Genomic DNA, 15,821 nt, shown 5'->3' on the forward strand with positions numbered 1-15,821 from the left:
ATTGTATTTCAATTCAAGGATCAGGTTGTTGACAAAAATGTCCATCTTCTCAGAATCTGGAATAGGTCGTGAATATCTAGAGAACATCTTTCTCCAACGTTGAAGAAAAATGAGAAAAGGTTCTCCTATTTTCTATTTGGTATTGCAAAGCTCGATCATAGTGACTGGATGACGAATTTTATTGGAGTACTGTTGGAGACACCATTCGACTAATTCCTCAAAAGATTTACTTCCCATAGGTAGGCTTGAAAACCATTCAATAGCTTGTCCTTCTAAACTCCTCGGGAAAAGGTGCATGAGATATGTTTGTTCATGCACAGACTCCATACATAAAGCACAAAATTCTCTGACATGGTCTTGAGGATCTGCATTACCATCATATTTGTCAAAGTTAGGAATCTCCACTCTTGAAGGAAATGGAGGCATGTAAAGGTTTTTGTCAAATGGGAATGGGCATATTGTGTCCAAAGAATATTGCTTTGATGATTTATCCTTGTTTTTCATTTCTGTGATTTCAGTTTGTAACGCTTGCAATTGTTTGTTTACCAATGCTAAGGGTGTCTCTTTCTCTTTAGTGATAAGGGTTTCAACATTATAATGAGTAGGAAGTTTAGCGCCTTGTTTTGCTAGCTCTAAAAAATAATCTTCTTTTTCTCTAGCCATGATAATCTTCATCATTTTTTGGAAGTCTTTATCCTTTTGACAATTATTTATAACAACTTTTGTAGGTTCAGAGTATTTAGACTCTCTAGATGAGGAATCACTGTCATTAGCATGGGTGTTGATATTATCATAAGTATCATGTTTAACAGCTTCTCTTTCTTGCCTTTCTCCATGCATGGTGGGAGATAAGGATTGATCAAAAATTGGTATATTTGACGACGAAGGTTTGTTAGAGATGGGGTCTTCTACAAAGAATGGATTAGTCTGTAATGAAACAGATTGTCCTTTACCTTTGACAACTTTCTTATGAGAAATTTTGGTTTGAACAGGCATTTATAATTGATGTGACCGAGAACTAGATGTGATGCAGAAGTCAAGATCAAATTGAAGCTAGTTGTTCATTTGACATAGTGATTTTAGAGAAGTGACTAAGACTCGGTCTATTTTCAAGAACGATCTATCATGTATAAGACGTGATCTAGGTAGCTTAGTTTGATTTAGTTTGATAAGTAGTTGATTGAACTAGCTGAAAGATGATCGACAAAATCGTGCAACACACCGACAGGGGTACACTATCAAGATTGTTTATGCTCAGAATTATGATGACCAAATTTATGCTCGTTGTAGACTAATTAGGCAAGTATGACTATTTTGGAAAAGTGTGTAGATAGACACATTTTTGGACTGAAAAATCAGGAATTCATACAACAGAGTTTTTAGAGCCAGATGACAAATTAACAGTTCCCAGATGACACAGACAGTTTCTCGTACGAGTTGCTGCCTAAAATTGAACGACAGTTTAGTGCTCTCTATATGACAATCTGATGAGGATTATGATTATTCGTATGATAGTCTACCTAAGAGCAGATGACAATTCTCTAGAAACAGAATGACAATTATGTAGACCCGAACGACAATAGGTATATAGCTAGACGATAATTCAATAGAATTGTATGATAGTGGACTGGACAGAGACGAGATTCTGACATAGATAGAGTTATGATAACTGACAGAGACTAGTTTTTTTGACACGGATAGAGTTTTGATGACTTAGTTTTTGACATTGTTTGATTGTTTTCTCTAATTTCAATATTTCAGTTTGAGTTTGAAGGATGAAAACACTGAAAACATGCAAGATGTATAATGACCTCAAGCATAGTACGCTTACCCTACGAAAGTTGGCTTAGAGAAGAAAACCTTTGCTTGCAGACTCAAGTACACACCCAATAGCCAATTAGAATATGACCGTTGAGTCTCACGCAATAGATTCTCAATGCCATATTAGTCGACTCCAAACATTAATGGGGGCATGAAATGGAAAGTATCTTGTGAGAGGTACTATCTCTCTTGCACAAAGATTATCCCCCTTTCAGAGGTGAATCAGGTAGCCTCTATCTTATAGTTTTTAGTCAGGAATTTCAAATGAAATTCCATTCGAAATTACCCCTTGAAGTCACGCAAGCATGATTGAGGCCTATAGCCCGATAAGGTATCAAAACATCTTGTAGTCATGTAAATGTGATTGAGACTGTGAGGCCCTACAAAATGCTTGATATGAGAGATCTCAAAGAGAAAACTCAAATAATCCCGTCCTCTAAGACTTTAATCACTAGAGGCCTATTTATTATAGTAATTTGGAATGCTCAGGTCCAATTGTACTCACTTGGGTCGTTCTCATAGGGTGATTACTTTTTCCAACTGTGGCAGACCTACTAAAGGTACACAAATCTCAAAACTTAGAAAAAGCTTCGAGGGTCTAGATTTCTGATTGTCTGTGCAGACAAGAGCATACTCTCCTACCTCTTAGATTTTTCTTAAAACACAAAAGATATATTTGTTCATTAACCAGATAGCAATTTAAGTGCCTAAAAATAAATTTAAAGAATAGATGATGTTCACTTGAATCTCTTCAGGCAACTTGCAAAAACAACAAACTAGTAGTCATACTATTTTTGTGCGACAGGCATGTTCTTCGACAAGCATTCTGCAAAAACTAGTTAGGTAGTCAAAATCTCTCAGGCAGACAAACAACAAGCCAAGGTCAACATTAGTACCATAAAAATTCAATAAGAAAAAAAAAACCTTAAAATTGCAGTATGCTTTAATACCAAAAATGAGAATACCGTACGATTATTCTCACCTAGCTGTACGATAATTTGTGATAGACCGTACGATACCTATAGTTTATCATTCGGGCCTCTATGAAAACTCGTACAAGTTTTTGCAGTAACTGTACAGAAAAAATCTGAAAAACAGAAGTAAGTTAATCTGCGAGGTTGAAAGATGTAGTCTTCTACCCCACGGTGGGCACCAAAAATGTGTGTGTGAAAAGTGGGTAAGTATCAGCATGTTGTAAGACACAACATTTCAATTAAGTCATTGCATGCATGGTTAGACAGATATAATCATGAATATAAAAACCATAACAAATCGACCTATTGCCTTCTAAAAGATGCGAGTATAGACTTGCTCTAAGATTTGTATAACCAATACCAATGACTAGACTACACCAAGATGAAGGATTTAATCTATATGAGCACAAAAATAAGTTAAATGTATGCAATATTAATCTAGATATGCAAGATTAAGCTAGATGAATTCAAGCAATAATAATTAAACTAAATATGCAAAAAGCTAAACTAGGATGCAATAATCTCAAAGCACAATATCTTCAATGACTCCAGAGAAAAAACTACACAATAACAATAAATCTCCAGGGTGTTTTGAATGAGAGATGAAGGCTGAATTTATAGAGACTCAAAAGAGAGACCAACGGTTAAGATCGATTAACAATGAGCAGTTGAGATTCCTCGAGAAAAAGCGCAATCCAGGTTAATTGAAATAATTGAGAGATCAAATTCAGTTAACCTTGAGATAGATTCCAATTATAGCTTGATTGAATGCATTCAGATTATAAGTTCGAGTTTGCAATGGAGATAAATTTAGTTGATTCCATACACTTGAGATAAAATTAGGTGATTCCATGCACATTTCTTTAATTTGCTCAAGATTTTTATTTAGAAGAAGCCTTTTCAATGCAACTGAACCTCTTTCCTCAAGAAAAGCTTTGAGTTTTAATTTTAGAGAAAATGATTAATTCAATTTAATTTCTTTTTTGATTTCTCAAGTTATCTTAATTTTAGAAAAATAAATATATTAAGTTTGATTTCTTCTTTCAATTTAATTATTTTCTTTTGTTTTCAATTTAACGCTTTCTTTTGCAGATTAATTCCTCTTTTTTTGATTAATCTATTTTTGTAAATTAATTCCTTTTTTTGTTATTAAATGGAAAATTTATTAATTAATTAAATATGCTAGGATATTTAATTAAATAAATAGGATAATTGATCAAAATGATTTACTTGAAATGATTTAATTAATTAAATAAATATTTAATTAATATAGAGTGATTTATTTGCCCTGTAACATTAATGATTGAAGAATTAATTAATTAGGTGCTCAAGGTTGATTTAATTGCCTTTGGTTAGGACCTTGGTGATGTTTGTCAAGATTAGGGGCCCATAATTTAGGTGACCATTTTTAGGGTATTACATTTGCCCCTCTTTGAATTAATATGCGAGCAATGCGTTGTTTCAAAGAATAGTTGATGTAAAATAGATATCAGTTCTGAACTTGATGGATCACAAACCAATGAAGAGCGAGATGTTCAGCTCTATTTGAAGCGATGAAACTGAACATATTGATTAAAGCGATACCGATCCTGAACTTGATTGAACAAGAATGGAGAAAAAGCGAGATACCGTTCTTGAACTTGATTGATCAAGAAAAAAGCATCGATCTAGAACTTGATTGAACTATATTGAGCAAAGAGACAAAAAACTGATTCTGAACTTGATTGAACAAGAATCGATTGAGCAAAGCGATAAAACTAATTTCGAACTTGATTGAACAAGAATCGAATGAGCAAAGCGAATCGATTCTGAACTTGATTGAACAAGAATCGATTAGCAAGAGAAAATGTCCATCTTGATTTGATGTGATGAAACTGAACATCGATTTGAAGATTGGTTCAGATAAGGACAAAGATTGATATGCCCCTAGAGATTGATTTATTTGACATCGAAGAATCTCAACTTGATATGACATGATTTATTTAAGATGCCCCTAGTAATAAGGTTTGGTTGATTTTCTTTGTTTGAAAATATTTTTGTTCGACTTTAGATGGGCATTTGAAAAATTTCTTGACTTTTGATGATGATGATCACTGGAAAGGTGTAATGAGTATTCCGCCTCGAGAGTGAAATCAAAAGATAACGAGGGTGCAACGATTTTAGTCAATTTTTAGCAATGATAATTATTTGAGCACAAAGATTGATGTAAGAATTAATTTTGAGATTAGAAATGAATTGAGCACAAAATGATTCGAAAATTGACTTGAGGATGAAAGTGATAAGTGGTCAATGTTGTAAAATTTTGACTAGAAAATGACGTCAGATTTTTATATATAGGAAGATGCAAAGTCTAAGGCAGAAGGATCTTGATGTAAGTGCCTATATTGAGGAATTTCACAAGTTGAGTCTCAGAACCAAGTACCATGAAGAGGAGCCAGAGAGGGTAGAAAGGTAGTTGAATGGGTTAAAGTATAGTATCCAAGATGAAATTAGTATTCGAGCCCTTGATAGAATGAGCAAGTGCTATTAACAAGCACTAAGAGCAGAGGAGAAGCTCAAAAGGAAGTCTGATCAGAGTGGTAGAGGAAGAGGAGTAGGAAATAACTTCAAAGGGAAAGGAAACTTTGGTCGTAGAGGTCAACCACAAAAGGGTTAGGGTGAATCTAGTTCAAGTGAGCAAGGAGGCTCCAATTTCAGAGGATTCAGAGGAAGGAGATCTAATGAAAGAGGGAGAGGATTTGGAAGAGGTCCTTTCACAGGGAAGTGTTACGCTTGCGGTTAGACATGCCATCCATTCTATATATGTCTGAAGAAGAGCACCTCAAACTTTCAAGGTGGAGAGAAGAGAACACATTTGACCCTAGAAGAAGACTGTTAGAGTGTGAAGTCACTTGCAGATACACATGGAGAAGTAGGAGAAAGCCTAATGATGAGGAGGACATTGCTAAAGGCACTAATTCCTCAAGAATCCCCACAAAGGAAGACCATCTTTAGGACCACATGTAAATCTAGAGGAAAGGTATGTCAGGTGAGTTCAACAAATAACCCAGTGTCCTGAGTGATGGTAGACAAGTTACATTTGAAAAGGATACCTCATCCTTATCCATAAAAAGTTTCGTGGCTAACTAAGGGACAATAGACCCTAGTTGATGAGCAGGCTTGGGTTGATTTCTTCATTGGGGGATACAAGGACACAATTTTTTGTGACATTGTGACCATGGATGCTTGTCATCTTCTTCTTGGGCATCCTTGGCAGTATGATGTGAAGGTCCAACATGATGGATGAAGGAACACCTATATCGTCACAAAAGATGGTAATAAATTCACCCTACACCCTAATCTGAACAATACAAATGGTAAAGAAGATGAACCAAAGGTGATGATAGTGGGAGAGAAGGAAATGTTATAGACATTGACGAATGATAAAGTAGGCTTTACATTGGTCTTAAAGCCTAAAGATGCAGTAGACAGGGAGGGGAAAAAGATCCCAAAGGAGATACAAGAACTATTGCAGCAGTTTGATGGAGCATTGAAGGAGGATATACCTAACTCCCTCCCACCTATCAAAGACATTAGTCACCACATAGACTTCATCCTTGGGGATACCCTGCCTAATAAGGCAACATATAAGATGACTCCCTCACAAAATGCAAAGATTGCCAACCAAATCCAAGATTTGATGAGCAAGGGATTGATTAGGGAAAGTTTAAGCCCATGTGCAGTACCCATTGTCTTAGCACCTAGGAAGGATGGGACATGGAGGTTGTTTACAAACTCTAGGGCCATAAATAAGATCACTATTAGGTATACATTCCCTATGCCTAGGATACAAGACTTGATGGATTATTTGGGGAGAGCTTGCTACTTCACCAAGATAGACCTAAAAAGTGGTTACCATCAAATAAGAATAAGAGAGCGGGATGAGTGGAAAACTGCTTTTAAAACCAATGAGGGGTTATATGAGTGGATGGTTATGCCCTTTGGACTAACCAATGCCCCTAGTACCTTTATGAGGCTAATGCATGAAGTACTCAAGCCTTAAATTGGGGTATTTATGGTAGTATACTTAGATGATATACTCATCTTTAGTAAGACCAAGGAGGAACACTTGAAGCATGTCAGAATGGTTTTGGAGACCTTGCACATGGAGAAGTTGTTATCAATTTGGAGAAATGTAAATTCATGAAGCGGGAGCTAGTATATTTGGGTTTCGTCATCTCCCAAGGAAGCATCAAGATGGATCCCTCCAAAGTTGAATCCATATTGAGTTGGCCTACTCTAAGAAAAATGGGCGAGGTGAGAATTTTTCATGGTTTATCCACTTTCTATATGAATTTCATAAGAAATTTTAGCCAAATTTGTGCCCCTATGTTGGAACCTATCAAAGGTGGACAGAAGTGTAAGTTTGAATGGACCAAGGCTATTGATGAAGCTTTTGAAATATTGAAGAGGAACCTGTGTCACAACAACTTGTCCTAACCTTGCCTAATTTTGATAAAGTTTTCCAAATTGAATGTGATGCAAGCCATATGTCTATAGGTGTAGTTCTCAATCAAGAAGGCAGACCAATAGCCTTCTTTAGTGGAAAATTGAATGAGGCCAAGATGAAGTATTCCTCCTATGATCTTGAGATGTATGCTCTTGTCCAAGCACTCAAGAAGTGGCGACATTATTTGTTGCCAAAAGAATTTGTTGTCTACATGGATAACTAGGCCTTGAGTTGTCTCAACAGTCAGGAGAAGCTTAGCCACAAACATATGAAGTGGGTGGAATCCATCCAAGCTTATACATTCACCCTAAAGCACAAGAAAGGGGTTGCCAACAAGGCTGCAGATGCTCTCAGTAGAAGAGTGTTGATAGTGCAGGAGGTGCAATTGCAAAGTGTGGGGATTGATTCCCTAAAGGTAATGTATGCAGATGATGATGACTTCAAAGAGATTTATAAGGTATGTTCTGCCTTTGTAAATACATATCATGTTGAGTATTTTGAGTTTTTGATTCAAGATGGATTGTTGTTCAAGGGTGGTCAGTTGTGTATCCCTAAGTGTTCAATGAGGGATAATATCATCAAGGAAAAGCATAGTGGGAGTATGAGTGGTCACTTTGGGTTAGATAAAACCTTGGAAGAGGTGAGGAGGCACTACTTCTGGCCCAAAATGTAGTATGATGTCAGAAGGTTTGTGGAATGTTGTATTGTATTTTGAAAGGATAAAGGAGTGGCCACAAATGTAGGACTTTACCAACCCCTACCTATACCCAATAGACCATGGGAGAGCATAAGCATGGACTTTCTAATGGGGATTCCTAGAACCAAGCAGGGATATAACAGTGTTTTTGTTGTTGTGGACAGATTTAGTAAAATGGCTCATTTCTTGCCTTGTAAGAGTACCAATGATGCTTCTCACATTGTAGGGATCTTCTTCAAAGAAGTGGTAAGGATTCATGGACTTACCTTAAGCATTGTGTCTGATAGAGATGTCAAATTTGTAGGTCACTTTTGAAGGACTCTTTGGAAGAAGTTGGGAACAAATTTGTCTTTCACTTCTGCCTACCATCCCCAAACAGATGAGTAGACTGAAGTGGTTAATAGGTCATTAGGAAACCTATTGAGGTCTCTCACAAAACCTCATGGTCAATCTTGGGATTCGGTCCTTCCACAGGCAGAGTTTGCCTACAATGACTTAGTGAATAGAAGCACAGGGAAAAGTCCTTTCCAAATTTTCTATGGCATGAATCCAAGGGATGTTTTGGAGTTGAGAGAGTTACCCAAGGAGGTCATTTGTAGTGAACAAGGTGAGAACTTTTTTGAGGCAATCAAAGATGTACATGAGCAGGTCAAGACAATATTACAAAAGACTATAGACAAGTACAAGGAACATGCAGATAAAAAGAGAAGGGAAGTACACTTTCAAGTTGGTGATATGGTATGGGTGCATTTGAAAAAGGAGTGGATACCAAAGGGTAGACACACTAGGTTGATGATGAGGTTGATAGGGCCATGCACGATCCTTAAGGCTTTTGGCTCCAATGCCTATGAAGTGAAATTACCATAGGATATAGGCCTCTCAACCATTTTCAATGTTTCAGATCTAACTCTTTGCAAGAATGTTGTTGTTGTAGGCACTGCGATAGGTGAAGCAGCAGTAGAAGGTGCTGAGTGGCTCAAGGATCTTCCATCAAAGCCACCTTTGAAGACTAAAAAGATCCTAGATACCAAAGTGGTGAAAAAGACTAGGAATCAGGTTTACAAGCAGTATTTGGTCAAGTGGCATGGTTTGCCAGAGGTAGATGCAACATGGTTGGATGAGCATGATATTATGAAGTTTGGTTGCAGACTTGAAGATCTCTTCTCAAGTGAATGTGAGAACAATTCACCTAGGGAGTATGGTTCAGGGGCACCAAGTGGACATAATGGGTCCAATCCATGAGCACTTTAATCTTTCTTGTTTTGAATGTAATAAGAATCTTAAAATCCAAGTGGAATAATATCATGTTTGTAAGGCTTTATAGACATCTTGTTTATCCAATCATGTAATAGGATCTAGGGGGTCAACCTTGGTCACACTTGTTCAAAAGGACCAAGATGAGTCCTGAAAGATGTAATTTGTGTTGTGTGGGCCTATTTGAATCCTATGTAATGGTTTTTTTGTTGTTTTGGTTGGTTGGAAGGCCAAGAGTGCAAAGTTGTACATTTTTGTCAAATTGTCATGACAACTTTTGTTGTCAACTTAACAACTTTTGTGGTTAGTTGGTCTCCAACGGTCCTCTGGTTCAAATTTCATTTGTGGAAGTTGGGAGATGTTGGATGTTGCATATAAAATCCTCTGAGGCTGAACTTGTATGATTGATGAAGATTTGATGAATGAGAAGCCATCTTTGTTGTAGGAATTTGTGTCTCAGTTAGTGTATTCATTTTGTTTCATTATTGTATCTGATTGGTGAATGCATCTAATGTGTCTGGAGGGGTGAAGTAGTGTTATACCTAACATATCCAAGTGGTTGCAGGGGTTGAAACAAAGTTTGGAGCCAGGGGATTAATTTTCTTCAGTTCTAGGTTCTGAGGAAACCCCTACCGAGGGTTTCATAAGACATGGTTGGTTCCAAACATTCCCAAGAGTGAAAATTCCTCAAACTCAAATGCTTGACATTGTGTAATGGCAAGCAATTGAAGAGGGGTAGATTGGTTTGCGGGAAACCAATTGAGTGCAGGTCCAAAATTCTTGTAGAATCCTTGGTTTTGACACATTTTATGAGTGTCCAAATGGTTGTGAAGTTTTTGTGAGTCCATTCTAGAGGGGTTTCTTTGTAAAACATGCCTAAAAATGGGGCTCTTGACCAATTAGGACATGTAGTATTCCGTACATCTCCTCCAAAGGAATCCCACCTGAATCTGACATATGTTATAGAAGGCCCAAAAGGGTACTCAAATATATAAAAAATTGTCAAGTGGTTTGGGAAGTTTGTGAGTTATTCCCCAAAGACTTAAAAAATAGGGCTACGAGGATTGTGGAGCCTTTGTGAAGAACAAGGATATTAGGAAGTTTGTAGACCACTTCCAATGCCTGAAACATGTCAAGAGGGATGTGAAATGACACGGTATGAGGGTTAGGGTTTGTGCTTTCTCATTGGTGTTTGAGCTTTTTGAGTGCGTATAGCCTAGTGTGAGTAAGGGCTATCTAACATTGAGTGATATCTACCATTGTTGTTGTGAGTTTGTTGTGAGGTTGATGTGTGGAAGTAAGCCTCTTGTTAATTGATCAATTGCAGCAAGTTGAGTGAGTGTGTTGGGATTGGGAATCCTACCTAGTTTCCATGTGGCTCTGTATCACTAAAGTGGGTTTTACTCTCAATGATAGTTTGAGTGCAAGAAATATTTAAATAAAGTTCTCAGAAAAAAAATCTGGTGAAACAATTTGATCAGTACAAACATTTCAATCGTCTTGCATATTCCTTTGTGAACATGAATCGTTAATGTCTAATAATAGATCGTCCATAACTAAAATAAGAGAACACATTCGATGTAATTATAAAATAAATAGAACACAACTATTTTTACATTAGAAAAACCTTTTACTCTAAAAACACTATAAAATATCAATTTTAATAAAGAAAAATTCCACTAAAATTGTTATATTAAATTATAGTATCTTCTTCCCCCACCTCTCATATATATTCAATGCATATATCAAATGTTTATATTTTATTTTCAATATGTAAGTCAGCGCATAAATTATTGTCTGTGAGGGTCAAACGAGGAAGTAGACTTTGTATTGTCTTCTTGTCTAACTGCGTGGATGGCTAATATTATTGACTTCGTGTCTGTCTATGTTTTTTTTTCTTTCACGTGCTCCTGGCGCCGCCGCTACAGTATCATGCTGATGCTGATGCTCTTGCTCTTGCTCTTGCACTTGCACTTGCACGCTCTTTTTGACGTTGGACCATCCATTTCAACTCTTCACATTTTGCCTATAAAAATAGGATACCCATCTCTTGCTTTCACAACAATTCCATCGATAACACAGGCAGAGGAAGAGGCAGAGGATTAAGTCGATTGCGTAACATTACAGAGGATTAAGGCGTAACATAAGTACATAAACAGCATGCAACTCCCAACGCCCCTTTCTCGGAGAGCAACCTCCAATGGCCATGGTGAAGACTCTCCTTACTTTGATGGGTGGAAAGCCTATGACAGAAATCCTTACCATCCCCACAAAAACCCATCTGGAGTTATTCAAATGGGCTTAGCAGAAAATCAGGTGCCTATTCATTCATTCTTATGCATTCCTGTAGGCTAAATTCATATACTTGTTTCTCTGTTTAGCAGAGCTGTAAATTAATATGCCATTGCTTTTCCCAAATGTCTTGCAGCTTTCCTTCGATTTAATAGAAAAGTGGGTGAGAGAACACCCAGAGTCTTCCATTTGCACGCAGGAGGGCATTGCCGGCTTTAAGGAGACTGCCAATTATCAAGACTATCATGGCCTCCCCAAGTTCAGAGAGGTACAAATTTTCAGCTGAAAGATTTATTACTTCGATTTATACATTCTATTCAAACATTTTTTTTTTGAAATTTCATCATATTTATAGTATTTCTGACTCAAAATTGACTTTTCATTCAATTAAATGAATTTGACTTAAAAACTATTAAATTGAATTCTTATTAAATAATGTAACATTTAGTCAAAGTCATAAAATATAGCTTGATAAATTCAACTAAAAAGCTATTCAATTTAGCTTAACTCATGTGTTACTCCAATGAAATTTATTAACCATTTATGATGGACTATCAATGCAGGGTATCACATCATTTATGGAGGAAGTGGGAGGAGGAAAAGCGAAATTTGATAAAGATAGAATAGTTCTCACTGCAGGAGCAACTGCAGCCCATGAGGTGCTAACATTTTGTGTGGCAAATCCAGGAGAGGCTTTCCTCATTCCATCCCCATATTATCCTGGGTAAGTAAAGCTTAAATCTTTTAATACTAAGAATCTATTGCTTTTTCAAATTTCCACATAAATTTTTTCAACATTCACCCCATTTATCAACCACATAACATTGTTTAGATTATATGTGTTGAAGAAAATATTGAAGTAAGTCTTTCAATTAATAGATAAATCTAATGTTTGCATGTGTTGACAAACAGGTTTGATAGAGATCTAAAGTGGCGGACTGGAGTAGAGTTGATACCGGTGGTGTGTAGTAGTTCCAACAATTTTCAGGTGTCAGTGAGTGCACTTGAAGAAGCATACACAGAGGCCAAGTGTCGTAAGGTAAAAGTGAAGGGAATTCTAATAACAAATCCATCCAACCCACTAGGAACCACAATGGATGAGAAAACATTGAGAAGCATATTACATTTTGCAACAGAGAAGAAGATTCATTTGATCTGTGATGAGATCTATGCAGGATCAGTGTTTTTGGGTCCAAGGTTTGTGAGCATTGCAGAGGTGGTACAGAGTCAAATAGAGCGTGATCATGTTCACATTGTTTACAGTCTATCAAAGGACATGGGATTGCCTGGCTTCAGAGTGGGAGCCATCTATTCATATAATAACAAGGTTGTTATGGCGGCACGTAGAATGTCAAGTTTTTGCATGGTTTCCTCACAAACACAGTACTTGTTGGGTAAGATGCTAAGTGACAGATTATTTGTGAGAGAATATATTAAGGAGAATAAGAAGAGGCTACAAGAGGCGCATAGTGTGTTTGTGCAAGGATTATGTGAGGTGGGAATTAAGTGTTTGGCCAATAGCAATGTAGGGCTTTTTTGTTGGGTGGACCTCCGCCATCTTCTCCATAAAGATTCAGAGCTTGCACTTTGGAAGATAATCATCGAAGAAATTGGATTGAATGTATCACCTGGGTTGTCATGCCATTGTAAAGAGGAAGGATGGTTCAGGTTTTGCTTTGCTAACATGACCCCAACCACAATGCAAGAATCACTCACTAGAATCAAGCGCTTGATAGAAAGGAGGAGCAAGGTGTCCACAATCTCTCGCTCATCTGCACTAACATTTCATACAACTCGTCCTAAGAATCTCTCCCTCTCTATTGATAGAGCTCCAATAGCAAACATGAGTTGTCTCAATAGCCCTTGCATCCAAATTGCATCCAAGTGCTATCTCAATAGCCCTTGCACCCCAGTCACACCCATGTATTGTTTCAATAGCCCTCACACCCCAATCACATCCATGTGATATCCAAATACTTTCTATATTGACCACCATTCAACTCTCTTCTTCATTTTGTTTATGGGGAAATCATTTTTTTATTCTTGAATGGTTTGTTAGGGAGAAGCAATTGCCTTGTTCCCAATGCAAAATATATTCCCTCCAATAAATTTGTTTAGTTCTTTATTCTTGAATGGTTTGTTAGGGAGAAGAAATTACCTTGTTCCTAATGCAAAAACCATTCCCTCCAATAAAATTTATAAAATATTTGAATTTTGATTTTACAATCATACCCACAATGTAACATAAATTGAAGGTCACATAATTCACATGATTGACATAATTCTCAAGTATCTCAAACACTTATGCAAATAGCAACTACTTTGCAATAGTCAAATGGGTAAGAGTAATCTAAAAGTGATAAATACTTATCCTCTTTTATTGACCAAAATTTACCTTTGACTATTGAAGTGAGTATGGTTTAAGAATAACCCTCCAAGACAAATCTCTTTTGTTATAGAATAAAATTATTATCATCTGAAATATATGTTAGTGGTTTTTTTAGGTTTAACATATATAATATAGCTATGATCAAAATAAATGCTTCCATTAAAAGTTTACCTAGGTCAAATAATTAGAATAATAAAAGCTTAAGATTTAAGAAATCAATCTTAATTATGAATATAAATTTTTTATTAGATTTAAACAAATCAAATGTGATATATAGCTTGAGATTTGGATGGAAGATTATACTACAATAGATATCAAGAATCACTTCATCAATGTGTAAAGATATAGAAACTTATTAAATGAATGCCTTAGAATATGTTAACTAAATTTATCTTGCTCTTATTCAAATTGCACTTGTGAAACTAAACTATGGATTCACAAAAGTTAGTCTAATATACAAAAGTCAAGCTGACTTGTAGAAGTGAATTAGCAAAAAAAATATGACTATTGTGGAGGCTTCTTGACTATTGTACTCACTTTTGAAGTGAGATGGTTAACACTATTTAAGAACTTTCTAGGCAAGAATTTATTCTTCTTGAAGACTCTAGATAGATTGATTTCACAATAATGAAAATGTATCAAAGACAATAGAAAACCATGTGATATGCCTAGGATGATGATGCAAGTTTAGAATTTTGTTAGGAACTATTACTATGCTACTATATGATTTTATGTCTCTTCTAAAATATAGGCATAAGATTTGTACTCAAATGGATAATGAATATGTCCTTAAATGAGATATCATATTACACAAATCCACATAAACATATCATAGGTCATTAGCCTAACCAGTAGAGAATTTAATTTGCCATGATTGATTTTGACATGAGTGTTTTTTGAGCTTGTCATGTTATGAACATGTCACGGGCACCTCGCATTAATTTTCATTCTAGAGGCTTCTCTTCGCACACATTCTGGGCGTGCTCAGAGTTCCTTTGTGCTCTCTTCCAGTTTGGGGTTGTTTTAGGTTCGACGAATTCCAGAGTTTCTGTTAATTACAAAATTTTCTCTCTCTGAGCACATTGACTATCACAAAATGGGCGGGGATTTGAAATGTGTGGATCCGATGGACTGCATTGAGTTGAAAAACAACAAAACCAACTGGTGCATTTTGGAGAAGGGTGGTTTTACCATCTATATTGAAAAATTGCATGGTGTCAAAGCCAAGGTGACGAAACAGTTTGTCAAAATTTATAATAACGGGTCGGTTACCCTTTTTGGAAGGTAAATTATTGTTAATGAAGATCTTATTACAGAAGTTACTGGTCTTTCCACTGATGGGGCGAACTTTTATAAAGATCAAAAAATTCTCAGAAAAGGCGATCAAGCTCTTCCTGAAAGAGGAGAAGGAGAAGAAAGATTGGGTAAGAGATGGGACTACAAGCTACAATAGAGCGAAGATAAAGACTATCTAGGGTGATGTCCTGAAATTTCTCATGGAGTACATTACCCTTGATGGGTGGTTCACAAGAGCTTTCGGTTACCATTTTGCGCTCCTCAATCACTTTTAGCATAAGCCTCTGTCTTCCTCCCCCCTGAAGTTGATCTTGATTCAAATGATACTCAATCTTTGAGGGTTGATGACCATATTGATTCTGATGATGATGATTTCTCCCCTAGAGCTTCCCCCCCTAAGACCAAGGGTAAAGCTCTTGTTGTGAAAAGACCCAAATCCAAAAAACCTTGTGGTTCCAGCTCCCCTCCCCCTGTCTGGAAACTTCACATGGGATCTAAGACTACTGGTGTTTTGGCTGATACTCCCCTGGGCCAGGGAAAGGATCCCTCTCCTTCGATTTCCATTGACTCTCTTCTTGACCATAACACTGAGAGTCGACCGCCTTTTCC

The 15,821-nt window shown here is 36.6% G+C and overlaps 1 protein-coding gene across 1 annotated transcript; it reads left to right on the top strand.

The window, feature by feature from the left end:
- The first annotated feature begins 11,312 nt into the window (after positions 1-11,312).
- Positions 11,313-13,532, top strand: LOC131045376 (1-aminocyclopropane-1-carboxylate synthase). Its single transcript, XM_057978957.2, has 4 exons — positions 11,313-11,551; positions 11,664-11,795; positions 12,091-12,251; positions 12,440-13,532. The coding sequence occupies exons 1-4, from the start codon at positions 11,396-11,398 to the stop codon at positions 13,491-13,493; spliced, it is 1,503 nt and encodes a 500-aa protein (XP_057834940.2). The 5' UTR covers positions 11,313-11,395; the 3' UTR covers positions 13,494-13,532.
- The last annotated feature ends 2,289 nt before the right edge of the window (positions 13,533-15,821 follow it).

Source organism: Cryptomeria japonica, chromosome 8 (genome assembly GCF_030272615.1).
Source record: "Cryptomeria japonica chromosome 8, Sugi_1.0, whole genome shotgun sequence".
NCBI lineage: Eukaryota > Viridiplantae > Streptophyta > Pinopsida > Cupressales > Cupressaceae > Cryptomeria > Cryptomeria japonica.